Source organism: Sorex araneus, chromosome 6 (assembly GCF_027595985.1).
Source record: "Sorex araneus isolate mSorAra2 chromosome 6, mSorAra2.pri, whole genome shotgun sequence".
In the NCBI taxonomy this organism is placed as follows: domain Eukaryota; kingdom Metazoa; phylum Chordata; class Mammalia; order Eulipotyphla; family Soricidae; genus Sorex; species Sorex araneus.
In genome coordinates, this window is record NC_073307.1 from 120165961 (window position 1) to 120192677 (window position 26717).

The 26717-nt window shown below is 40.5% G+C and overlaps 1 protein-coding gene across 1 annotated transcript in view; it reads right to left on the minus strand.

The window, feature by feature from the left end:
- Positions 1-26717, minus strand: part of TSG101 (tumor susceptibility 101) — a 54142-nt gene that overhangs the window by 23253 nt on the left and 4172 nt on the right. The window contains exons 2-7 of the mRNA XM_055142228.1: positions 23618-23702; positions 15079-15144; positions 12163-12326; positions 8518-8641; positions 4884-4950; positions 1208-1299 (exon numbers count right to left, since the gene is read on the minus strand). Of these exons, the coding sequence (XP_054998203.1) occupies positions 1208-1299; positions 4884-4950; positions 8518-8641; positions 12163-12326; positions 15079-15144; positions 23618-23702 (598 nt within the window). The remainder of the gene's footprint in view (positions 1-1207; positions 1300-4883; positions 4951-8517; positions 8642-12162; positions 12327-15078; positions 15145-23617; positions 23703-26717) is intronic.

The following is a 26717-nucleotide window of genomic DNA, read 5'->3' on the forward strand; positions in this document are numbered from 1 at the left end:
GTAGGGGATGGGGTGGAGGTGGTGAGAGGGATACTGGGATCATTGGTGGAGGCGAATGGGCACTGGTGGAAGGATGGGTAAACGATCACTGTATGAGTGAAATGCAAACACAAAAGTTCATAAGTTTGTAACTGTACATCACAGTGATTTTCTAATAAAAAAGTTTAAAAAAGAAAAAAGAATATGAGGTTCAGGGGGAAGATGTTGGAGGAGACAAATTTGGGAACTGTGAGCACAAAGATGATATCTAAAGTTAGAGATAACTAGAAGACACAGTATAGAGAATGTTAAAGACCAAGTTTACTGGTATTCCAACATTAAGAAAAGAAGGGACATCTAAAGATGACTGAGCAAAATAAGAGAAAAAACATGAGAGGAACTTATATAAACGTATACGATTATCAGTGTCAAATCCTGTTAAGACAATTAGATGGAGAAAAAATTGTGCTGTTGGATTTATCCTCATAAATCATTGAAGATCTTAGCAGAAATAGTTTTAGGGAAACGGTATAAAGAAAATCCCAAATGGAGAAAGTTTGAGAGAGAAAGAGAGAGAGAGAGAGAACTGCAGAGAGTAAGCAGAGACAGTTGTGTTAAGGAATCTTGCTACAAAGGGGACTGAAGAAACAAAATAGTGGGGCCTTAGTGACAAGAGAATAACTGTTGAAATGAAACTTCTGAGTACATTAAGGAGGATAAAATCGAGTGGAGAAATCAACTTTAGACAGAAACAAGGATCAGTGATCTATGGTAGCAAGAGGAAGGCAAATATGATGGTACGTGGTGGTACATAGGCTCATCAGGGGTGGGAGTCTATAAAAGTTCTCTATCACTAACTTTTTCAGTGGAAAAAAATTGTACTGCAGTCAACTAAAAAGCCACATAGAAAGAATTACTAGTCTATAATAATTTGTCTTACTTGACCCACTCATTTCCAGTGATGTTTTCTTCTCAAGATGCTCATCTGTTTTAATATACAACCAAGCTAAGAAAAGCCAAAAAAAGTTCAACATGTATCAGAAACATTGACAAAATTTTTATGCCCTGAGTAGAAGGCTTATTACATGAGGGTGAATTACTTACTTCATGCTTAAAGATTATAGTTTTTCCTCTAAAGACAAAAAGTCATGCACCTAAGTGAAATACAGTTTCACAAAAGGAGAATGATTTTCCTTGGGTGGGGAAAACAATTCTGAAGGGTACTTACCAACAGTAGTCACAGGAGGCTGGGAGGGGTACTGGGAACTTGTTGTAGCAGGATATTGACCACCAGGTGGATAAGGGCAGCCTGGGTAACCACTGAAAAAAGAATAAAAAATATTAAATATCAGGATGATAAAACACTAAATCAACAATTTAACTTGAATACTGTGCGGCCAGTTTTAGAGCTACAGGTGTTGTTTTTTGGTGTTTTTTTTGTTTTGTTTTGTTTTTTGCTTTTGAGCCACATCTGGGTGGTGGTCAAGGTTTACTCTTGGCTCTGCACTCAGGAGTTATTCCTGAGGTGCTGGGATCAAACTGGGTTTGGCAGTTTGGCAAAGCAAGCACCCTACTTGTTGTACTATCACTTCAACACTGTGGTCAGTGTCTACTCAAGCAAAGTTCAATTGAAATTTCATTAGTGACCATGGATTTTTGTTTGGTTTTTTTTTGGTCCTGGTGCTTGCTAGAGGTCATGCACCTTTGTAAAACATAGCTGCTGTGATGTGGCAAATATTTTATTTTGGGGGGTTTTGGGTCCACACAATCAGGATTAATTCCTGCTCTGCACTCAGGGATCAAATCCTGGTAGTGGTTAGGGGAACAAATGAAATGACAAGGATCAAACCTGGGTTGACTGAGTGCAAGACAAGCACCCTATCTGCTGTACTGCTGTTCCAGGCCAAGCGATACGGCAAATATTTTGTCCTAGCACCGAGAATCCCAAATGGCAGAGCACTGGTGCTGTCTGAGGGATCAAACTCTTGGCATTACCAGCCTCGTGCCAGGTGCTCTACAGCTATCTTTGGGTTCTGTTGTCCCCTACTCTCCTAAACTTTCCTAAATTTATTTTAATATAACATCCCGAAGTAATAGATAATTTACATGATGATAATTTACATGATGGTAGATTACTTACTTCATGTTTTAAGATTTTTTTTTTTACTATTTGGGTCACACTGGCAATACATAGGGGTCACTCCTGGCTCTGCACTCAGGAATCACCTCTGGCGGTGCTCAGGGGATCATATGGGATGCTGGGAACCGAACCCGGGTTAGCTGCGTGCAAGGCAAACGCCCTACCCGCTGTGCTATCACTCTAACCCCTCATGTTTTAAGATTAAACTAGTTGACCATTAAGTTTTTCCTCTAAAGAGGAAAAGTCACATGCCTAAGTGAAATATAGTTTCACAAAAGGAGAAAGATTAATTTCTCTCAGAACTGTGGATCATTAGCACTTAGAATAGCATTTGAAACAAAGTAAGCTTTCAGTAATGGGCAGCACTGTTGCTATTAACTTATATTCAAGTTTGTGCAAAACAGAATGAAGAAGAATAAATAAGCTAGGGATACAGTTCAAACAACAGAGCACTGGTCTTGCACATGCAAGGCCCTGGGTTTAAATCCTGGCACCACATGCACCATCCCTGGAGAACTGCTCATGTGTCAGTGTGATAGTCCCTGAACCCACCAAATGTGATCCTTTTAACAATAACTCAAAAAATGCAAAAGACTTCATAGGGGGCTCAGGATGGCTCAGGATTGCTTGGCCGTCAAATGTAGGACTACGAGTTTTGGCATTGCCTGAGAGTAACGAGCATGGTCCTTGCTGCTCTGCTGGTTTGGGATCCCGGGTGCTCCCTGAATATGAGCCCTCAGAAGCACTAGAGCCACCACAATCAGAGAGTGTAACCCTGCACAATCACCACAGCCAACTGTGTGAGCACTACCATCAAACAAGCATGTGTGTCATCCTTACTCATTGACTGAAGGAAGGGAGAGAAAATAAGCCAGCATGGAGTCCTGGAGCAAGAGCTCAAGTTCATAGTAACCCTTTATCAGTGCAGTGAGTGGGCCAAAGATTCTTGTATTTGTACTAAGAGCTTACGCTTATAATTTGTTCCCAGCAAAATTTTCTACATGGCTTGCTAAAGGTTCACTGTTATCATGACATTCTTTCATCTACTAATACAAAAGTAAAACTGAAAAATAAGAGTGAAGCATTTTTGTTGATAGTGGGTAGATGCTGAAGGCTAGTAAACTTATTATTTTGGTGGTAGGGGACACCGAGCAGAGCTGAGGGGCTATTCCTGGTGTGGTACTCAAATGTACCTGCAAAGCATGTCTGCATGCTTTGCAAATCAGTCCCTTGAGCCATTTATATTTAGTTTCTTTAGCAATCCATGCTATAACACTGCAAGATGTCTTTGCGAAATATCTTTGAGAAGTTTTTTCTGTTATTTTTGGTGTGGGGGTTGTTTGGGGCAACATCCGGCTGTGCACAGTGCTCAGGGCTTGCTCCTGGCTCTGTCCTCAGGCATCACTCTTGGCAGGTTCTGGGGACCACATGGGTAGCAGGAAGCAAACTTGGATCTGGCATGTTCATGGCAAATACGTTACCCACTGTACTATCTCTCTGACCCCCCCAAATTTCTGAATCTGCATTTTTTTGGGGGGGTCACACCCGGTGATGCACAGGGGTTACTCCTGGCTCTGCACTCAGGAATTACCCCTGGAGGTGCTCAGGGGACCATATGGGATGCTGGGAATCAAACCCGGGTCGGCCGTGTGCAAGGCAAACGCCCTACCTGCTGTGCTATTGCTCCAACGCCTGAATCTACATTTTTGAAAACTGGGATAAATTTATTTTTCTCCCATCTTGCATATCTTTTCAAAGACACTCTATGATCATACTGCTGAACTTGTCAGCAAGCTCATACAAAACTCTTCTAGGTATACAGATATTAATTTCAGAGAATTCTGTGTCTCTTTACTGAGCTTGCTCAATTTCTTCTCCTAACTATATTTGGAATTTTCCTTAAGTAAAATAATTGAGGGGTCCAGAGCTATAGCTGGTAAGGTGCTTACCTTGCACACAGCAGACCAGGGTTTGATCCCTGGCACCATTTATAGTCCCTGAAGTCTGTCAGGAGAGATCCCTGAGTACAAAACTAGGAGTAAGCCCTGAGCACCGCCAGTGTGGCCCCAAAACAAAATAAAGAAAAGAGAGAGACTGCCTTCCATGCAGCTAATCCTGGTTTGATCCAGCACACCACACAGTCCTCCCCTGCACAGGATGAGAGCAGCCCCTGAGCACTGTCAGATGTGGCTTACTCCATTCCCATCCCCCAAAGAGGGCCAGGGTTGTGGTTCAGCAGTAAAGTGCATGCCCAGCAAGAAACATTATACATACACTCAACAGACTCATACATTCACACACATGACTAGGAGTATACAGTCAATGAATTTAGTAAGCAAATATCATGGTTCTAAGACAGAAAATAGTATACAAAATATTAATGGGATCCCTGTAAGTTACAAAAGTCTTCTAAAATATAAAAATATTACCTTTCTTGAACAATTTGACTAAATTCATTATAACTGGCAATCAATTAACTTTTCATCTATCTACAACTGGATGAGCCCCAAAGAACAAGAATTTTAGGGCCCAAAATTATCAAGATCAATGTCATTACTCCCCCCCATTCCTCTCTGTAAATAGAACAAAATTATTTTTCTCTGAATAGAAAAAGTTTTTGAACTAGGTACCAGAATATTTCACTAATAAACCACCTTACCTCCCATTAAATTGTGACTAAATTTAATACCCTAGTCAGCATCCATTATATTTTGATTCTGAAACTAAAAAAAGCTCTAATAGGTGAAAAAATAACTTTTATTACCTAGGATTGGGAGGATATCCAGCGGGGTATGCAGAGATTCCACCTGGCATGTTTGGCATGTAGGAAGCTAAAAACAATAATTCAGAATTATATGCACAGTACTAAGTATATAGATTGCCAAATAAAATATACACCACTTTCAAACCACAGCAAAATTTCATATAGTTGAAGAATCAAAATCTCAAAACCAAACTAAGATAAACACTGCACTAACATTAGGTTTTTTTTTTTTTTTCTTTTTAGGTCACACTCGGCAATGCACAGGGGTTACTCCTGGCTCTGCACTCAGGAATTACCCCTGGCGGTGCTCAGGGGACCATGTGGGATGCTGGGAATCAAAGCCGGGTCGGCCTCGTGCAAGGCAAACGCCCTACCCGCTGTGCTATTGCTCTAGCCCCATAACATTAGTTCTCCACTTTAAAAAGTATCTTCATACCACATAATTCTCCAACAAACTTGAATTATAACAACACTCACTACAATTCCAACAAATAACTGGCACACAGGTCAACCTAGTCAGTTACACGAGTTCTCAAGGAGTTATGACTCAAGTCTGGGTCTTATTTAATATGGAATTTAGAGGAACATTAATCTGTCCTCTTCTGGTTCAAGGTCAGTTTCTTAGAAAGCAGCCTGTTTTCTTATATCAGAAATCTTTTGCTATTTAAGACTATGGTGACCACTTAGCTGGTTTTACTGGGTTGAATGGGACTTTAAAAGACTACAAAGACTATAGAAGAGCTTTAAAAAACTTATATTCAACTAGACTGAATATAGATTGGTTAAAATAAAACAAAATTTGAAAATGTAGGGGGTAAAAAAGTTCAAATCTAGCAAAGTGAGAGAATGCTTTAAATATCTTTTATAATCCTAATAATAAAGAACCAAGGTTAGTGAGTAATCACTGTCACTGTCATCCCATTGCTCATCGATTTGCTCGAGTGGGCTCCAGTAATGTCTCCATTGTGAGACTTGTTGTTACTGTTTCTGGCATATCGAATATGCCACAGGGAGCTTGCCAGGCTCTGCCGTGCGGGCGAGATACTCTTCGATAGCTTGCCAGGCTCTCCGAGAGGAAGGGAGGAATTGAACTCGGGTCAGCCGCGTGCAAGGCAAACGCCCTACCGCTGTGCTATCAATCCAGCCCTAGTGAGTAATCAATATAAAAAATAAATTTTGATTCTAGCTAGATATGATTTGAGACTTCATTTTATTTTTAATAATTTATTTTTAATAATTTTAATAATTTTTAATAATTTAAACAGAACCATTATAACCTTTCGGATGTGCAGTACTATGCTCAGCACACAAATGTGTAGGTCCCTGAACCATTATCCCAAAATCCCCTTTGCTACCCCATCTGCAACACCCTTAGATCACAGTTCTATTGACTTATTTTACAGTTGTTTTCATTGAGAATTAATTCTTAATTGTTAATCTCTTGTTTTACTTTCTTATACTTCACAAATGACTGAGATCATCTGGAGTTTTTCTTTCTGCTCACTTCACCTAGCATAATACCCTCCAATTCCACCTAAATTGCAGTAGTATCCCATAGGGTGTAAATACAATTTCTGGATTGTTTCCTTATCTTGGCTATCGTAACAGATGTACTAGTGTCTTTTCAGATAAATGTTTTTCATGTTTTGGAGGGTAAATGCTCAAGTACGGTATTGCAAGGTCACAGGAAATCTCTATTCTTAATTTTTTGAGGTCCCCCAAACTGTTTTCCAAAGAGTTCAAACCAAGCAAACCAAGTTCCATCACCATTGAATAAGAATTCCTTTTTGGTCACATCCCCACCAGTACTTGTTTCTGGACTTTTTGATGTAGATCATTCTCATTTTCTCACTGGCATGAGAATAAACATATAAATGATAAAACAAGGACATATTTGGTATTTCAAACTGAAAGTAAGATTCTCCAATCTCAAATACTAGTGTCAGCAAAATTTATTGAAAAGGTAACAAATTTTGAGGCTGGAGTGATAGCACAGTAGGTAGTGCTTGCCTTGCATGTGGCCAACCCAGGTTCAGCCCCCAGCACCCCATACGGTGCCCTAAGCATTGCTAGGAGTGATGTCTGTGTATAGAGCCAGGAATAAGCCCTGAATACTGCTGGGTATAGGCCCAAAACAAAAATAAACATAAAAAAGGAAGGTAACAAATTTCTAGTCCAAAAAGATTACTAGACTCAAAAAAAAAAAAAAAAAAAAGTGGCCAAATCCTAAAACCAAGCTTATTCTGAAAAGCCAGGGAAGAAAAACAAAATGGATTCAGATAGTTCTTTCTGCTAAAACGCTCCTTAAGATAAAAGAGATTAAAGAGAAAAGGAATAAGCTTAAGGATAAAAATCTGAAAGTTATAATCTATCTAAAATAAGGAAGTCTTGTTTAATTATAATCTTAAATTTTCCTCAACAAAACAAAACATGGTTCAGGACTAGAGATACAGTTCAAAGGATGACTGCACGCCTACTTTTGCAAGTAGGAGGCCTGGGTTCAATCCCAGGCACTGCCTGGTCCCCTGAATACCTCTGAGAGTGACTTCTGAGCATCAAACCAGGAATAGCCCCCTCAGCACTGCCAGGTGTGGTCCAAAAACCAAACAAATAGTAAAATCACAATTCAACCACAATGTTTAGTAAAGGGTTTAGTAAAGTCAAAACAAGTCAATTACCTGGGATGGTTTTAAGAGTAACAATAAGATTACGGGGGAGGGGCGTGGGCAATTCGGCCACATTAGGCAGTGCTCAGGGGCTGGCTACTCCTGGTTCTAAGCTCAGGAGTGATCCTAGCGGTGCCTGGGGGAACACAGGCAGTGTAGCTCTGGCTGCATGCAAGGCAACTGTCTTACTTCTAGGCCCCCCAGCACCCCCATCTCTCTACGACCCTACAAAATTTTTTAAAAGGAACAGAAAAACTAGGGATGTTGCTCAGCAAGAGAGCATTTGGCACCACAAAAACAACCAATAAATAAACTTCTATAGGGCCAAGGATATGCTCAGTGGTAGAGTTCATACCCTGAATGTGTGAGGCCCTAGGTTTGGTTCCTAGCACCACACAAACACAACAGCAACAAAAAATACACACACAAACACAAACCCCAATTATGAGAAAATTGATTGTTTCCAAGCCCCAATCTCCTTCACACAAGGTAAAATTATGAATTGGCTGCATATAAAGAGAAGGAAGCTGAGAGCTATCTGTCCAATACCCAGAACAGTTAGATGTGAATGATTTAGAATATTCTGCAATAGATTCTTGTCAACAAAACTACCTCTGAAGTTGCAGAGAAAAGAGGTCAAACCACCTTTCAATTTAACACGCTATTTCAATTTAATAATGCTATTTGTAGCATGCATAATTTAAAAATTTTAGCTCTACTCCAGCATTCCTTCTCTTCCATTCTGGAATTCATCACACCTATACTTAGATTTCTACCCACAAATGAAAGCCCAAATGCCAGTCTTTGGTGGAAATCTAGACATGCAGATGTGAGGCTTCAGAATATCACCCAAAAGTCCACTAATTTGGTAAGCTAAAAAGTAAAATTAAGTCATTAAGTATCTTTCACAAGGTTTACTGTTTTCTTCTGTTTATGAGTTTAAAAAATAAAATCTCAATTCTACTTACTATTTGGGGGCCCCGTTGCTTGGTAAGGTGGATAGGATGCTGATGTTGGACGAGAGAAGACTGGAGGTTCATCTCCAAACACCACAATCATGACCTGAATAAGTCCCAACAAGTCTGACTGTGGCTAGAACCAGAAAACAAGTCAGTTAGAAATTCACTTTTTTGGGGGGCTGGAGTGATAGCACAGTGGATAGGGCATTTGCCTTGCATGCAGCCGACCCAAGTTCGATTCCTCCATCCCTCTTGGAGAGCCAGGTAAGCTATCGAGAGTATCCTGCCCACACAGCAGAGCCTGGCAAGCTACCCATGTCATATTCGATATGCCAAAAACAGTAACAAGTCTCACAATGGAGACATTACTGGTGCCCACTCGAGCAAATCGATGAACAACAGGAAAACGGTGCTACAGTGCTACCTTATCACCAGTTTTTGATCCCCAGCACCCCATATGGTCTCCCAAGTCCTGCCAAGAGTGAATTCTGATCACAGAGCCAGGAGTAAGTCCTGAACATAGAGCCAGGAGTAAGTCCTGAGCACTGCTGCGTGGGGCACCAAACAGAAACTTCACCTGAGTACAAAAACAGCTAAACAGTATATAGCAAAATTCCGACAGCAATATTCATCTGACTCCATATGTAGCTAACCAAAGGACAAATTAAGCATTCTGGTAAACACTCAGGAACGGATGTAACGCAGTACTCCAAAATATCATTAGAGGTCTTTAAAAAATAACAATGACACTTTGGAAACAAGTTTTGTTTTGTTTTGTTTAAGGAGGGCATGCCATACCCAGTGATGCTCAGGGTTTACTCCTGGCTCTCAGTTCAGGGATCACTCCAGGTGGGCTCAGGGGAACATGTGGGCCACATGCAAGGCTGACTCTTTTACACTCAGCACTAGCTCTCCAGCCCTATGAATAAGGCACTTTTAAGTCTTCTTAATGTTTTACATTAAAAAGTTCTTTTGGGGCCAGAGCGATAGCACAGCGGGTAGGGCATTCGCCTTGCACGAGGCCGACCTGGGTTCGATCCCCGGCATCCCATATGGTCCCCCAAGCACTGCCAGGAGTGATTCCTGAGTGCAAAGCCAGGAGTAACCCCTGAGCATCGCTGGGTGTGACCCAAAAAGAAAAAAAAAAAAGTTCTTTAGGGACAGAGAGACAGTACAGTACAACACTATACACGGCTAACCCAAGTTCGATTGATCCCCAGTATCCCATATGGTCCCCCCGAGCCCTCTAGGAATGACTCCTGTGTCACCACGCACCCCTCCCCAAAACAAAATGAAAGAAAATAAAAAGTTCTCAGGGGCTGGAGCAGTAGCACAGCGGGTAGGCGTTTGCCTTGCACGAGGCCAATCCAGGTTCGATTCCTAGCATCCCATATGGTCCCCTGAGCACCGCCAGGAGATAACCCCTGTGCATTGCTGGGTATGATCCAAAAAGCAAAAAAAGAAAAAGAAAACAAAAAGTTCTCTACAAAGAATATCCTTTGTAATATTTATTCCTAGGTCAACAACATTAAAGATATATTTACCCTACCTGTTCATTAATTTTCTATGTTGAGTCCAATTTGCTATCAAACCTATTACCGAATTCTTACTTTCTATCACTTGACTTTTCAATTCTAAGATTTCCACTTTTTTTGGGGGGGTGAGCGGGCATTGTGGGATGTTTAGGGTCATACCTGATGATTTCAGAGGACTACACAGTGCCAGGGATCCCATATACAAAACATACTTACACCTTATTGTAAGCTGAGACTACTAAGAACATGGCTACATTTTTCAGAGACTTCCTGCCTAGCATCTTGTCTTTGAAGTTTAGGAATTCAGGATATTCCTTGAAGGAGAAACTCAGATTATCCACCTGACTTCTTTGTAGCTTCCTTTCCTTCTAAGCCTTGGCTCTGAAAGCACTGGCTGTGTTGGCAGACAAAACAGCAACTTTTGTCTTTTCTGCTAGAAACCTTAAAACCCTGCAATCCTTTGCCTCCTGGGTTCTCTGCTGCCTAGATTCTGTCTAACCCAGTAACAAAATCAATAATTCAATGTAGGGGTAACTGGCAGAATGTTAGATCATCTCTTTATAGTGCCATTCTTTTTAAGACCTTCGACCTACAGGTCCTGATTGCCTAAGAGTTCTCCACAGGCTTGAATTTTTGGGTTATTTTTGAGAAGAAAACTACTATGCCAGTGCTATACTATCAGAGACAGAAATAAAAGTTTCTTACTATTTTTTTCTTGATAGACTCTGAGTAACGAAAGTTGATCCCATTGGTAGTGTTTTACTTTGGGAGAGGGGTGAGGAGGATGAGAGAGATATATACTTTTTTTTTTTTTGCTTCTGGGCAGAATCTCCTGCCTCTGTACCAGACTATCTTTGCCGGGGGCCCCTTGGAGGGAGGCAGGTTGAGTTTCCCTCCCTGCCCCAAGCAGAGCCCCAGCAGCTGAAAATCTCTAGAACCCAGCCACAGCCATGCTCAAGGCCACTCTCCACAAACAGCCTCCGTCCCTCTCAGAGAGCCCGGCAAGCTACTAAGGGTATCCCGCCCACATGGCAGAGCCTGGCAAGCTACCCGTGGCATATTCGATATGTCAAAAACAGTAACAATGACGGGCCTCATTCCCCTGACCCTGAAAGAGCCCCCAATATGGCAGCATTGGGAAGGACAGGGACAATTAGAGACGAATGGAGCAAATCAATGAGCAACAGGACAACAAGCGATACAAATGACAAATGAATGCTTTTTGGGTGACACTCAGCGATGCACAGGGGTTACTCCTGGCTTTGCACTCAGGAATTATTCCTGGCGGTGCTCAGACCACCACACGGGATGCTGAGAATAGAACCCGGGTCGATCTCGTGCAAAGCAAACACCCTACCCGCTGTACTATCGCTCCAGCCCCGGGATATATACTATTTTTTAAAAAGTGTTTCCTATGATGTAAAGTCTATTTTTTTTTTCACTGGAGGGAGGGGATATGAAATGGACACCCCAAGCAATGCTCAGGAGGTCCTGAATCCTACCTACACTTCTAAACAACTAGATCCATTCAATCCAAGGGTCTGCAGCTGTACTTTGGTTGCAGGTGGTGCTGAGGGCTGCGAGGGCCACAAGGACTGCTAGGGGAATGTGTGGTGCTGAGAATCAAACCTCGGTTGGGTGCCTAGCTGTACTTGATCCACTGTACTATCTCCTGACTCTTCTATTTATTTATTCATTTATCTATTTGCTTTTTGGGTCACACCCAGCGAAGCACAGGGGTTACTCCTGGCTCTGCACTCAGGAATCACCCCTGGAGGTGCTCAGGGGACCATATGGGATGCTGGGAATCGAATCCGGGTTGACCGAGTGCAAGGCGAACGCCCTACCCACTGTGCTGTTGCTCCAGCCCCTCTTCTATTTATTCTTAAAGGTTCAATTCAAGCACAAAAAACAAAGAATGTAAATTACCAAGCGCTATACAAATGTAAGATATTTTTCTTTTACTGGGTTTTTCCTGATTACTCTTAGCTTAGTGTTAAGTCCATTATGAAAACTTAACTATTCTTCTTGGGATTCTTAAGGATGTTAATATAAAGCAGATGCTAGTGTACGAAATTTATAAAATAGAACTGATTCATAGAACACCATTAATACTTACATGTTTCCATTCATGTAGATAAGGAAGATATATCTTCCCATTTGCATCAACATGCTTTCCTGTTTTAATGGTCATAGTACTAGTAGGCTTAACAAAACAGATAGGAGGATTATATGGGTATGTGTCCAGCAGCCACAGGCATATTGGAATATTATATGTATTACCTAAGACAGATAGAGAAAATTCAATTACTCCATTTTTACAATATTTTAATAATGGCTTTATGAGGTTAACTAGGCAACTACAACCAGTAAGGCTTAAAAAAAAATAATCACAAATATTTTATATTTAAAAGTTCTATTTTTGATCAGTTTCTCACATTTTCAGACTGGAAGATATATCATATGACTGACACACTAGTGTCTGCTTGTTGCTGTGAAAACATTCTTCCTGAATCTTTTGACCCAACTAGTAGTCTTTCCTAGTAGACTACTTCTCATTTCAGTAATGTTCAGTGGGGGAGAATACAGAAGGAAGATCATGGGTCAAGATGTTCTAGGATAAAGATCTATCAAACCACCTTGAAAGTCCCTGGCCAAAAGCCAGATTAAATGACCCAATTCACCTGTCTGAATTGGGTCATTTGATGCTGACTGATAACCACAGCATGACATATGCCTTTGGCATTTTCAGAGGTAGTTATATAGGATCAACATAATCTCCAATTTGCTTTATGTCGTAGCTTTCCTCAGTTGACAAATTTGATGTGTTTTCAAGGCTTCAATAATAAATCACTGCATGTTCTCACTATACTCAAAATCTAATGTACAAAATAACTACTGAACCATCGATCATATTTTTCCCACTTAGAAAAAGTTGTACTTCATATAAACATGAATTTACTTAAGCAGGTAGTTGTGGAATTTTACATTTAGCTTATTACGCAAAACTACTTCTAAAGTGAATAAATAAATAAATCCAATAGAAGCTATCCTAATGCCTAAGCTTTTTCTGTGGTCTACTAAAACTGTAAAAATTTAAAACTCTCCAGAATTACTTATGCTTTGGCGTCTATGTCATGTGAAAAATGACAAGGGAATAGGGATTAGAGAGAGAGTACAGAGGCTAAGGTGCTTTCTTGGTATGTGGCCTATTCCTGCTGATCCCCAGCATCACATGGTCCCCCGAAAACCACTGGGAGCCCTCCTCAAGCCGAGTTCAAAGTATACCCTAAGCAACACTAGTATAGTAGTTAAAAAGTGTGTGTGTGTGTGTGTGTGTGTGTATATATATATATATATACTAGGTGGCTTTAATTATGTACATAGTCCCCTCCCTCTTACCTTATATACTCCTATTTTCCTTACAGGAGTTTATTTCCCTAGGGCTAAGGCAAAGTCAATAATCTTGATTTTTCTGTCTAGTTCTCACTAAACTTATCAAACTTACAATGAACAATGCTGATTCTTAAGTGATGTTATGAATAGATGGCTTACCCTTTAATGTAAGTTCAAATGTCATTTTCTCAATCTCTTTTCATGTAGTTCTGCTTTCCTCTGAAATCTCACAGAATCTTTAAAGTGTACCATTCTATAGCAATTATAGAGTACTTGATCTAATTGCTTCTACCAGTATCAGTCACTCTTCTGTGGGTATTATTTCTATTCACCTTTGTATCCACAGTAGAGACTATGTGAAAACAGTGGGTAGGTTAAAGGGACACAGGTCCGAAATTAATAAGATAATCATGAACAAAAACAGAAGTCCTTTACAAAGCTAAGTGCTTCCTTATCATTTTTTTTTTAAATAATGTGTTTATTGTTACTTTTTTTTTTCTTTTTGGGTCACACCAGGTGATGCACAGGGGTTACTCCTGGCAGTGGTCAGGGGACCATATGGGATGCTGGGTATTGAACCCAGGTCAGCCGCGTGCAAGGCAAAACGCCCTACTCGCTGTGCTATTGCTCCAGCCCCTCAATTTTTTTTCTTTCAAATTTTTGAGCCATACCCAGCAATGTTCAAGGCTTAGTCCTGGCTCTGCTCAGGGAACTGTATATGGTGCTGAGGACTGAAGCCGGAACAGCGCCCTACCCGCCCATCTCTTCAGCCTCTCCCTTATACTTTTAAGTACCTGAGCAGAGAGTGGCTAACACAATTATCACCTAATTACAATAATAAATACTTTTTATATCTGTTTATTATATACTAGGTTATGTGCAATTAACCCTACCACCCCATTAAAAGTTTTGTGTGTATGATGCTAGGGTTCAACCCCTGGGCCTAACCCAGCATAAGGCAAGTGCTTTACTACTGAACTACATCTCTGATCCTTCTGTGTTAAATCCTTTATATACATTACCACAACGAATTATTTTAAAACCCTTATTTACTTATTTTAGCTTTTTAGGCCACACTGAGCGATGCTCAGGGATTACTCCTGGCAGTGCTTGGGGGACCATGTGAGATGATGGAGCTCAAAATCAGGCTGACCAGGTGCAAGGCAAATGCCCTACTCAATGTATTATCTCTCTAGTCCCTACAATATTTTTAATTAGGTATAACTAAATGTATCACTAGCTATTACCCAAATGTATAGAAGCCTGTGTCACTAAATAAATTAGAAAGCAAGCAAGAACAAAAACCTAACTCTGTCCTGACTTTAGAGCCTCCAATCTTAGTCCCTAAACTATACAGACTTTCATTGTCAGGAAAGTCTGAATGGGCTGAAAGGGTATCTAACACCTAATATCACTCTCCAGTGCTGTATTTCAAAAAACTTCTCCAGTACTCTGAAGTTTAGAGGTAACTAAGGAAAAGACAACTGAAAAGTATTAGGTGTTGCTGCTAATGAAGTTCAACTACAAGTTATAACCTATTGTGAGAATCATGAGAAAATAGGTTTAATTTACTATAACTCTTAGGTAATGTACTAAGTAAATAAAAATGCACCTGTACTAGAAACAAATTAGGTGTTACCTCTGTAAGGCACAGGAATTGTTCCAGTGAGGTTCATTAGTTCTCTGGAACTGCCATCATTAAAAACTGAAAGAAAAGAACAATAATTTAATCATGATCATTTCAAAGATACTCCCATAAGTCATCATTTCAGAAACACTAGTTAAAATTCATTATTACTATTGGAAGTGGCCAAATGTTAATATACCATCCACTGTTGTCAAATAACAAAGTATCCTTTATTGATTTAGTGGAATCAGGTTTTTGTGGTATTTTTTGTTTTGTTTTGTTTTTACTTGCTGGGTCACATCTGGCAATGCCCAGGGGTAATTACTCCTGGCTCTGCACTCAGGTATTACTCCTGGTGGTGCTCAGAGGACCACGTGGGATGCTGGGGATTGAACCCCAGATTGGCTGTGTGCAAGACAAACACACAGTATTATCACTTGTCCTTGAAATCAGTTTTTTGAATGAGTAAAGACACTGTGAATTACTTGGAAAGGGGCATGACTGCAATAGTTGTCAGTAAATATGAGTTATGGATCACAGCTAAGATAACTATAAACGTTTACTTAAAATCACTCCAGGGTCCAGGATACAGTGCAGCAGTTAAGATTACATGCCAAGCATAAGTCTGACCCAGGTTCAATCTCTGACACCATATGATTTGCCATGCATTGCTGGGTGTAGTCCTGGAAATCCCAAAGCATCGCCAGATATGGCCCTGAATGCCCCAAGCATGCCCAGGTTTGGCCCTGTTGGCATTGAGTACTACTGGGTGTCTCCAGCACAGCAGGGCCCTGCAGCACTGCATCCCTGGGAAACTTGAATTGAAACTCAGGCTGAGTTCGCCAAGTATCACTGAGACCCTTGAGCACCGTGTAGAAGGCACACCCCCAATCAAAAAATTACTATAAATAACATACTTTTAAACTAATAATATCATGATGCATTAGATACCCCCAATATAAATCACAGTATTAAAAAAATTCCCAAATATAGATCTTTTAATGTGTTTCTTACATTATATAAGAAATGCAACATAATCACATCTAAGAAATGTTAAGTATATTATACATGTTTTTCTATCTCTATTAGGAAATATAATTACTATTAGATGGACTGTTATTACTAGTAATAATCTGGAATTAACCATAGGAAATGCTGATATAGTACAAGAAAAATACTGCCAATTTTAGTTATTTTACTTTCAATTGACAACTATAAACTTGCAATTTATTCTGCTTTTTAAAAACCAACTTTTAAAACTTTAGGACTTTGTTTACCTAAAAGCATACTGATAAGAATTATTTAGGGGCCGGAGCGATAGCACAGCGGGTAGGGCCTTTTGCCTTGCACTCGGCCAACCTGGGTTCAATTCCCAGCATCCCATATGGTCCCCCAAGCACCGCCAACAGTAATTCCTGAGTGTAAAGCCAGGAGTAACCCCTGTGCATCGCCTGGTGTGACCCAAAAAGCAAAAAATAAATAAATAAAATAATTATGTAGACTTGAAAGGAGGGACACTCCAACAGAAACCAAAGAAATTAAAAGGTCCATCAGAGACTATTTTGAGGATCCTTATGACACGAAACAAGAGAACCTTAAAGAAACAAATAAATTTCTGGATTTCTATAACCTCCCAAGGCTGAACCAAGCAGATCTGAATTACCTGAACAGACCTATCACTATTGAGGAAATTGAAGTGGCAATCAAAAGTTTCCCCTAGGCCAAAAACCCTGGCCCAGACGGATTCACTAGTGAATTCATCCAAACCTTTAAACAGGACCTACTGCCAATCCTTTTCAAGATTTTCCAGGAAACTGCAGAAAAAGAAACACTCCCAAACAGTTCTATGAGGCAAACATCACCATGATACAAAAAGCAGACAGACATCACAAAAAAAGGGAAAACTACAGGCCGATATCCCTGATGAACACAGATGTAAAGATCCTCAACAAAATACTAGCAAATAGAATCCACCGTCATTGTCACTGTCATCCTGTTGCTCATCAATTTGTTCAAGCGGGCACCAGTAACGTCTCTCTTTGAGAGACTTATTGTTACTGTTTTTGGCATATCCAATACGCATGGGCAGCTTGCCAGGCTCTGCCGTGAGGGCTCGATACTCTCAGTAGCTTGCCGGGCTCTCTGAGAGGGGTGGAGGAATCGAACTCGGGTCGGCCGCGTGAAAGGCGATCGCCCAACCGCTGTGCTACTGCTCCAGCCCAGAATCCAACACTTATTATCAAAAAGATAATACACCATGACCAAGTAGGACTTATCCCAGAGATTCAAGTACGGTTTAAGATTCACAAGTCAATCAACATAATACATCATATCATTAAAAGAAAAGATATAAACTCTATGATCATATCAATAGATAGAGAAAGCATTTGATGAGATCCAGCACCCACTTAAGATAAAAAACTCTCAATAAATGGAAGCTGAAAGAACTTTCCTAAATATAGTCAAAGCCATCTACTACAAGCCCACAGCAAGCTTTATCCTCAATGGGGAAAACTAAAAGCCTTCCCTCTATACTCTATAATCAGGCACAAAACAAAGTTGTCTGCTCTCACCATTCCTATTCAATATAGAACTGGAAGTACTAGCCATAGCAATTAGGCAAGAAAAGGATATCAAGGGCAGCCTGATAGGAAAGGAAGAAGTCAAGCTTCCGCAGGACTATACAAAAAAGGTCCTAGAAATAATAGATTTGTATAACAAAGTAGCTGGATATAAAATCAATACCCTAAAATCCATGAAAGCCTTCCTATATACAAACAATGAAAGAGAAGAAAGAGGTATTTTTTAAAAGGTACCGTTCACAACTGAGCCTCAGAAAAATCAAGTACCTTGGAATAAGCTTAACTAAAGAGGTGAAGACTCTATAAGAAGAAAAATATAAAACACTACTTCATGGGATAAAAGAGAACATGAGGAAATGGAGACATATCCCCTGCTCGTGAACTGGAAGGATTAACATCATCAAAAAGGCAATACTCCCCAAAGCACTATATAGATTTAATGCAATCCTTACAAGGATAACCATGACATTTTTCAAAAAAATAGATAAAACAGTCCTGAAATTCATACAGAACAAACTCTTCCCCCACCCCAAATAGCTAAAGCAATCCTTGGAAAAAAAGAAAATGGAGGCATCATATTTCCCAAATTCAGATAGTACTACAAAGCAGCAGTAAAATTCATACAGTATGGTATTGGGATAAAGACAGACCCGTGGACCAATGGAATAGAGCTGAGTATTCTAGCACAGACCCTCAAATACATCATCACTTAATTTTTTATAAATAAACAAGTAATATAAAGTGGGACAAGGAAAGCCTCTTCAACAAGTGGTGCTGGGGAAACTGGGCAGCTACCTGCAAAAAATGACCCCGGGGGGGGGGGGGTGTTGAAGCGATAGCACAGCGGGTAGGGCATTTGCCTTGCACTCGGCTGACCCGGGTTCGATTCCCAGCATCCCATATGGTCCCCTGAGCACCGTCAAGGGTGATTCCTGAGTGCAGAGCCAGGAGTAACCCCTGTGCATTGCCAGGTGTGACCCAAAAAGGGAAAAAAAAATTGAACTCAGACCTCTTTCTAATATCTTGCACAAAAATTCATATCAAAATGGTTTATTAAAAACCTCAATATCAGGCCTGAATCCATAAAGTTCTTGGAGAAAATGTAGGGAGAATACTATATGACAATGAAGCTAAAGGCATCTTCAAAGATGAAACATCACTGAGTAAGCAAAGATAAACAAATGGGACTACACTAAACTAAAAAGCTTCTGCACCTCAAAAGAAATAGTGATCACGATACAAAGACAGCCGATGCAATTGGAAAAACTATTTACCCATTACCCATTTATAAGGGGTTAATACCAAAGATACATAAGGCACTGATAGAATTCTACAAGAAAAAAACATCCAACCTCACCAAAAAATGGGGAAAAGAAATGAACAGAAACTTCCTCAAAAAAGAAATACAAACGGCCAAAAGGGACATGAAAAACTGCTCTGCACTGCTGCTAATCACCAGGGAGATGAAAATCAAAACAACGAGAATATCATCTCACACCACAGAAACTGGCACATATCAAAAGAACAAGAACAAACAGTGCTTGCATGGAAGTGGGGAGAAAGACTCTCACTAATTGTTGGGAGAATGCCAACTGATCGAGTCTTTTTTTTTTTCTTTTTGGGTCACTCCCAGCATTACACAAGGGTTACTCCTGGCTCATGCACTCAGGAATTACTCCTGGTGGTGCTCGGGGGACCATATGGGATGCTGGGAATTGAACCTGTGTCGACCGCGTGCAAGGCAAACGCCCTACCCGCTGTGCTATTGCTCCAGCCCCTGATTGAGTCTTTTGGAAAAAAAAAAAAATATATATATATATATATATGGACATTCCTCCAAAAACTAGAAATTGAACTTCCTCAAAACTCAGCAATAACACTTCTGGGAATATACCTTGGGGGCCCAAAAACACACAGCAGAAATGCCATCTGCACGTCTATATTCATTGCAGAACAATTCACAATAGCCAGAATCTGGAAACAACCCGAGTGCTCAAGAACAGATGACTGAATAAAGAAATTATGGTATAGCTACACAATGGAATACTACGCAACTGCTAGGAAAAAATGAAGTCATGAAATTTGATTATAAATGGATGGACATGGAGAGTATCATGCTAATGAAATTAGCATAAAGGAGGGGCTGGAGTAATAGCACAGAGGATAGGGCATTTGCCTTACATGCAGCCAATTCGGGTTCGATTCCCAGCATCCTATAAGGTCCCCTGAGTACTGCCAGGAGTAACCCCTGAGCATTGCTGGGTGTGACCAAAAAAAAAAAAAATTTTTTTTTTTTGCATGAAGGAGAGGGACAGACATAGAATGACTGAATTCATTTGTGGGATATTAAAAAAAAACCACAAACAATAGTATGAGACTATAAAAATGAGGGCCAGGAGGACTGGCCTGATGTTGGAAGCTTGTCACAAGTGAAGGGAAGAGGGAGAGGTAATTAGGATAGAGAAGGAACCACTATGACAATAACAAAAGGAAATGATCACTCTGGACAAGAATTAAGTGCTAAAAGTAGGCAAAGGGATATATATATAACAACCTTCCAGTACCTGTACCAATAACCATAATGATAAAAAGGAGGGGGCGGGCGGAGGCAGGGGAAGTGTCTGCCTAGAGGCAGACTGAAGGTGGGGGTAAGGTGGATGGAAGAAAATTGGGGACATTTGTAGTGGGAAATGACATTGGTAAAGGGATAGGTGTTGGAACACTACATGACTGAAACCCAATCATGGTCAACTTTGTAACAGCTTATTTCATGATCATTTAATAAAAAATTTTTTTGAAAAGAACTATTTGAACTTGGATTACAGAAAGCAATGAGACTTGCTTGGATGGTTCCAGAGATACACATGCTAAGGGTTTCAAGAAAGATGTGGGTAGTGCTGTCAAAAATAGACTAGCGGGGCCAGAGAGATAGTGCAGCAGGTGGGGAGCTTGTCTTTCAAACCTGGGTTTGATCTCTGGCACCACATATGAGCCCCTCTAGGAGTAATGTCTGAGCACAGAGTCAGGAGTAAGCCCTGAGCATCACTCACTGTGGCCCAAAAAGCAAACAAAAATAGGCTGGAAGAGATCATGGGAACAGTAAAGGCAGTCATGTAAAATATTCGTACCAAAAGAGCTGTTTTGGCGTCTGCTGAAATGCTCACATTTACCTGAAGAGAAGTACGTTGGAATGCTAACACAATCATGATGTGGCTATTCTTCTGGATTTCTTTTTAATAATATGTGACTCTTTACCTCTATCTACTCTGGGTTTTTTGGTAGTCAATTCACATGGGAAGCATGTGTTCTACCACCAAACCACATCCATTGTTCTACATTCTTAATTTCATTTTCAATTTTCATGTAAGCTATAAAATTTTATTTCTCTCGAAGTGTAACACACTTATTTCCTGAATGAGAGATTCCCCGCTGCATGACAAATCTGTAAAATACTGTCTCTGTTTGGGGCTAGAGAGACAATACAGCAGACAAGGCTCTTGCCTCTGTGCCCGACCAGAAGTATCCCTGAGTATAGCTGGGTGTGGTCCCCAAACACACAAAAGGCCTTTTCATCTGTAAGTTTGGTTAACACATTAAATTCCTTAGGATTCAGTAAAACTATACACTTAGTGTTCTAGTTAAGAGGAGTCTTTTCCGTCTACTGAAGTAATTTTTAAAAATTAACACTAATTTTAGTAATGAGGGCATTTTTGTGGATCTTTGTATGGTACAGTATGTGGGTATAAGGAAAAATCATTCCCATTCCCTAGGTTTGAGAAAAGTCTCTCTGATTCATGTCTTTCATGTTCAAGAAATCCAGGAGTCACTTATCCTCTGGTTTCCATCCCTCTTCTTTAGGCGTCAAAATGTGCTCAAGGCCGTAATGTTAAATGGCATTTAGAGAGTTTTAGCTATAAAACACAAAATATTTGCCCTCAGTGTCCTCACAGTGGAGGAGACAAAGGTTTTCACTCGAACTGGCATATTTGTTAGTTTCAAAGGGACAGGTTTGGAGAGACAATGGCTATTTAAAACACAATTCTATATACTCATGCCCAATTCAATCAGCTTAATCAGTGGCTGAATAAATAGAAGTGCTGCTACATTACAAAAAAAAATATAGAATGACTGCACTCTTTTGTGGGATATATATATATATATATATATATATATATCACTGCATCACTGTCATTCCGTTGCTCATCGATTTGCTCGAGCGGGCACCAGTAATGTCTCCATTCATCCCTGTCTTGATCAGGGTCAGGGAATGAGGCCCATTATTGTTACTTTTTTTGGCATATTAAATACGTCACGAGTAGCTTGCCAGGCTCTGCCATGCGAGATTCTGCATCGCTCTCTTCAGGGCGCTTTGTTTCATAATCTCTGGATCTCTGAATATTATATATATGTATTATTTATATAGTATAACACTAATATCCAAGGCCAGGAAAAACAGGGGACAGGAGGACTGGTGAATGGTTAGAAGTTTACCACAAATGTGTGTGTGGCAGGGGCAAAGGGCAGTTAGGACAAAGAAGGGGAGAAGGGACTAGTATGACGACAATAGTTAGAAATGATCACTTTGGACAAGAGCGGAGTATTGAAAGTAGGTAAAGGGATATACATGATAACCTTTCAGTATCTGTATTACAAACCATAATGCCAAAAAGGAGAGAGAGAGAGAGAGAGAGAGAGAGAGAGAGAGAGAGAGAAAGAAGAAAAAGGTATATACTTTATATATTTTAATATACATCAGCATATTAAACACCTGTCACAGAGGCAGGGTAGTTGGGCGGGGTGGGAGGAGGGAAACTGGGGACATTGGACTGGTGGTGGGAAATGCACACTGGTGAAGGAACGGGTGTTGGATCATTACATAACTGAAACCCAATTAGGAACAACCTTGTAATTGTGTATGGCACTGTGATTCAATTAAAAATAAATAAATAAAAAACAACTCTAGCTACAGTAATTTCTTAAACACAGTTTTATTCTAAAGAATGTGGGGGAAAAATGTTACCTGCTGCACTATTAAATTAAGGACCATATTTTATACTTAAAATATATTTTCTCTGGCTGGCGAGATAGTACAGGGGTTAAAGTACTTGTTTTGCATGCAACCAATCTTGGCTCAATTCCCAGCACTGCGTATGGTCCACAAGCACTTCCAGAAGAGAGCCCTGACCCATCAGGTGTGGCCCAACCTCTCCCTACCCAGGGGAAAAAAAAATCTCATCTCTATCATGGCCCAGAAAACAGTTCTGTAAAATGTGTTCCTAAAAATACAGAAAATAACCTGAGGGTGACAGGATGAGTTTATCAGCTAAGTAATCTTACTATATATTCTTTTTTCCCCAATCAGCTAAGTAATCTTACTATATATTCTTTTTTCCCCACTAGTGAGGCAGATAACTGTATATAAATGAGGTATATGCTTTATATACTTTAATATACATTAAACATTGCTCTGCAATGTCGTGATACAAATGATTTAGTTTTGTTTAAGTCAATTAATTGTTCAAGCATAATGACAAAAATCCCCCCATATCCTCAAGCAATGTTCTCCACAACTATGGTAATATTTTGGGAAATGATGGACTGAACTATATTTAACATTCCCTTTAAGTCTCTATGTTAGAGTATCCTTTTATGTTAGAGAAAATAACTGAACAAATGTAATAAAAGCTGTTATTAGATCTTTAATTTCCTACCTCCTCCCTCCACTTTTTTCTGGTTTATTTTTGGACCACACCCAGCTGTTCTCAGGATTTACTCCAGGCTCTGCACTTAGGGGTCACTCCAAGCTGTGGTTGGGAGACCATAGTGGTGCCTGGGATTGAACCCATGAAAGGAGGAGCTTCAATTTTATAACTGAAAACCCAACAAATGATGGAAAACAGGAGACAACAATCAGTGACAAAAAATTAAGTCAAAGTATAATAATTGGTATTTTTATTGTATAAACTTACCATATGAATCCGATACAGGTTTGAGATCTTTGTAGAGAGTAATAACATTGATAGTTTCACGTATAGTTAGGTCTCTGTATTTATACTGAAAAGCAAAAATCACATCAAGAATTTAGTTTAAAACCAGTGCATGTTTTCTACTGCTAGGTTAATTTTCTTAAATTCTTGTTTTTGTAATTGCACTCTTCTTGAAAATGTAATGAGTCTCACCACTAATCATGAACATTAATTAATGCTTGAAAGAAACTCAATAGCCTTTTCTCCCTCCATCTGTTTAAACCCTCACCTTCATTTCAACTCCTCTTTCCAACTTTAAAGGTCCTTCACCAAATCAAAACAATCATTTTCAGAGACATAGCTTACACCTCTCCCTCTTCTGGAACCCCTCCCCAGACTTTCCTTTATCCTTAATAATCTCTCCTTTCCTTCAAGTTCCAGCTCTTATTCTCAGTACCAACTATTTTATAATTTATCACTTATTTCTCCCCCACACACCCACCTTGTACTGTGCAAGTCCAGGAAAATTAGGACACTGATTTACACACTCTGGACTGATTAAAACATCACCTGATGACAACACATTGAGCTCCACTCACAAAACTTCTAATCAGCCAGCTTTTAGTGCTTCTCTTAAAAAGGAGCAATCATTGCTGAGAATGAAGAGGTATGAGGTCGAGTGACCACACCTAGTGGCTTTTCAGCAGGTCTGACTTTGGGGGGAGACTTTCCAAACAATAATAGTGAGTTTTGTTGAAATACTGAATGCAATCAAAGTGAAAGTAAAGTGAAATTTATCAGTTACACAGGCAAGGGGGGGGCTAGGGGTGGTAGGGAAGGGCTAGGGGTGTGGGGGGACGGGGTGGAGCTATACTGTGATTCTTGGTGGTGGAATATGTGCACTGGTGAAGGGATGGGTGTTTGAGCATTGTATAACTGAGACTTAAACCTGAAAACTTTGTAACTTTCCACATGGTGACTCAATGAAAAAAAATTTTTTTTTTTTAAAAAAAGGAGCAATCAGCTACTCCAATTTGAAAGACTGGAAGCAAGCTGAAGAGCAAGCCAGGAAAGAAGAAACTAAGAACAGAGATAATGCAAGGTGGTGGTGGTGGTGGGGAAACTTAAAAAGAATTAGTAGGGATTAGAGAGATCGTATAGGGGTTAAGGCACTATCCTTGAACATGACCAACCCAGGTTTGAACCCCACACCACATATGATCCTTTGAGTCCTGCCAGGAGGGATCCCTGAGCATAGAGCCAGGACTAAACCTTGAGCACCGCTGAGTGTGGCCCCAAAGAAAGATAATAATTAACAGGGGTTGGAGAAACAGCGCAGGGTTAAAGTGGATGCCCTGTATGCAGATAATCTCAGTTCATTCTCCTTCATAGTAAGGTCCCCTGAACACTGCCTGAGCACAGAGCCAGGAGTAGTCCTGAGTATTATTGGTTGTGGCCAGAACCACCTCTGAGAATAGAGCTCAGAGTAGTCCTTGAGTATTAGTGGCCATGGCCCTGACCCTCTCAAACCTCAAAACAAATTAGCATTTGGAGGCCAAAGCAATAGTCCAATAGGTCTGGAGTACACATTCTACATCTTTAGGTTTGTTCCCGTGGGACCACACCTGGAGATGCTCAGGGTTATTCCTGCTCTGCAACCCTCCCCTCCATGAGCATCAAGCATCCTGGCCAACTGTGTAAATGCTGCTATCAAATGAGTGATCCCCAGACATCACAACAGTGAAGCCAAGGGGGAAGATACAAAAATAAAAATAACCCTTTTTTTGCAGCCAGCACACCTTCTCCAGATGGAGCCCTGGCGACACTGAGCAGCAACTAACACGGCTCCGGGATTCAGGACTGGGACACATCTGAGCCGCGGTGGGGGGGGCGCTGGAGTGGGGCGGCGCCAGCCCAGCCTCCAAGTGGTCCCGCCCGCCGGAAGTCACGCCCTCGACCCACCCTCGGCGCCATCTTGCCACATTCAACAGAGAAGCAGCCAGGCATTCTGGTGAGCAACACGGCCCGGAAAATGCTCCGGACCCGAATTGGGGCCAGCAACACCGGGGAGCCGGAAGGAGGAGGTGCAGCCAGCACACCTTCTCCAGATGGAGCCCTGGCAACACTGAGCAGCAACTAACACGGCTCCAGGATTCGGGACTGGGACACATCTGAGCCGCTCAGCCGCTAACGCGGCCGCGTGACCTTTTCTAAACCTGGAAACATACAATCTTTCAATGGAAAACTAATTATCAAATGCTTCCTTAGTAGTGCTATCTTGTTTGGGGGTATAACTCCCACAACAATAGTGAGTTTTGTGTTGAAATATGGAACGTAATCAAGGTAAAGAGAAAATGAAGTGAAATTCATCAGTTATACAGTTGGGGTGGGGGGCGGGGGGTATACTGGGTATTTTGGTAGTGGAATATGGGCACTGGTGAAGGGATGGTGTTTGAATACAGTATAACTGAGACATAAACTTGAGAACTTTGTAACTTTCCACATGGTGATAAAATAAAAATAAATAAATAAATAAACTTTATTCAGAAAAAAAAATAATAAAAAAAATAAAAATAAGGGGCCGGAGCGATAGCACAGCGGGTAGGGCGTTTGCCTTGCATGCGGCCGACCCGGGTTCGATCCCCGGCATCCTATATGGTCCCCCAAGCACCGCCAGTAGTAATTCCTGAGTGCAGAGCCAGGAGTAACCCCTGAGCATCGCTGGGTGTGACCCAAAAAGCAAAAAAACAAAAACAAAAACAAAAACAAAAAAAAACCCTTTTGGTGAACTTCCTCAAGGCTTTAAACATTATATGCTGATAGATGCCAACATTTAATTTCCAGTCTGAATCCTTTCCTGAACTTCAGATATGTACTTCTAATTGACAATCTGACATCACCTGGAAATCTTATGATTGTCAAATTTAACATAAACCATAACTACTATATTCCCCCCCCCAATCTGCTCTTTATACAGTCTTCCATATTTACATTCTGGAGACAAAACTCTTGGAAGTCATCCTGATGCCTCTTTCTTCATATCCATAGAAAATGAAATCTGTCAGAAAATTCCGTATCAGTTTTCAGTACTTCCATTGCTACA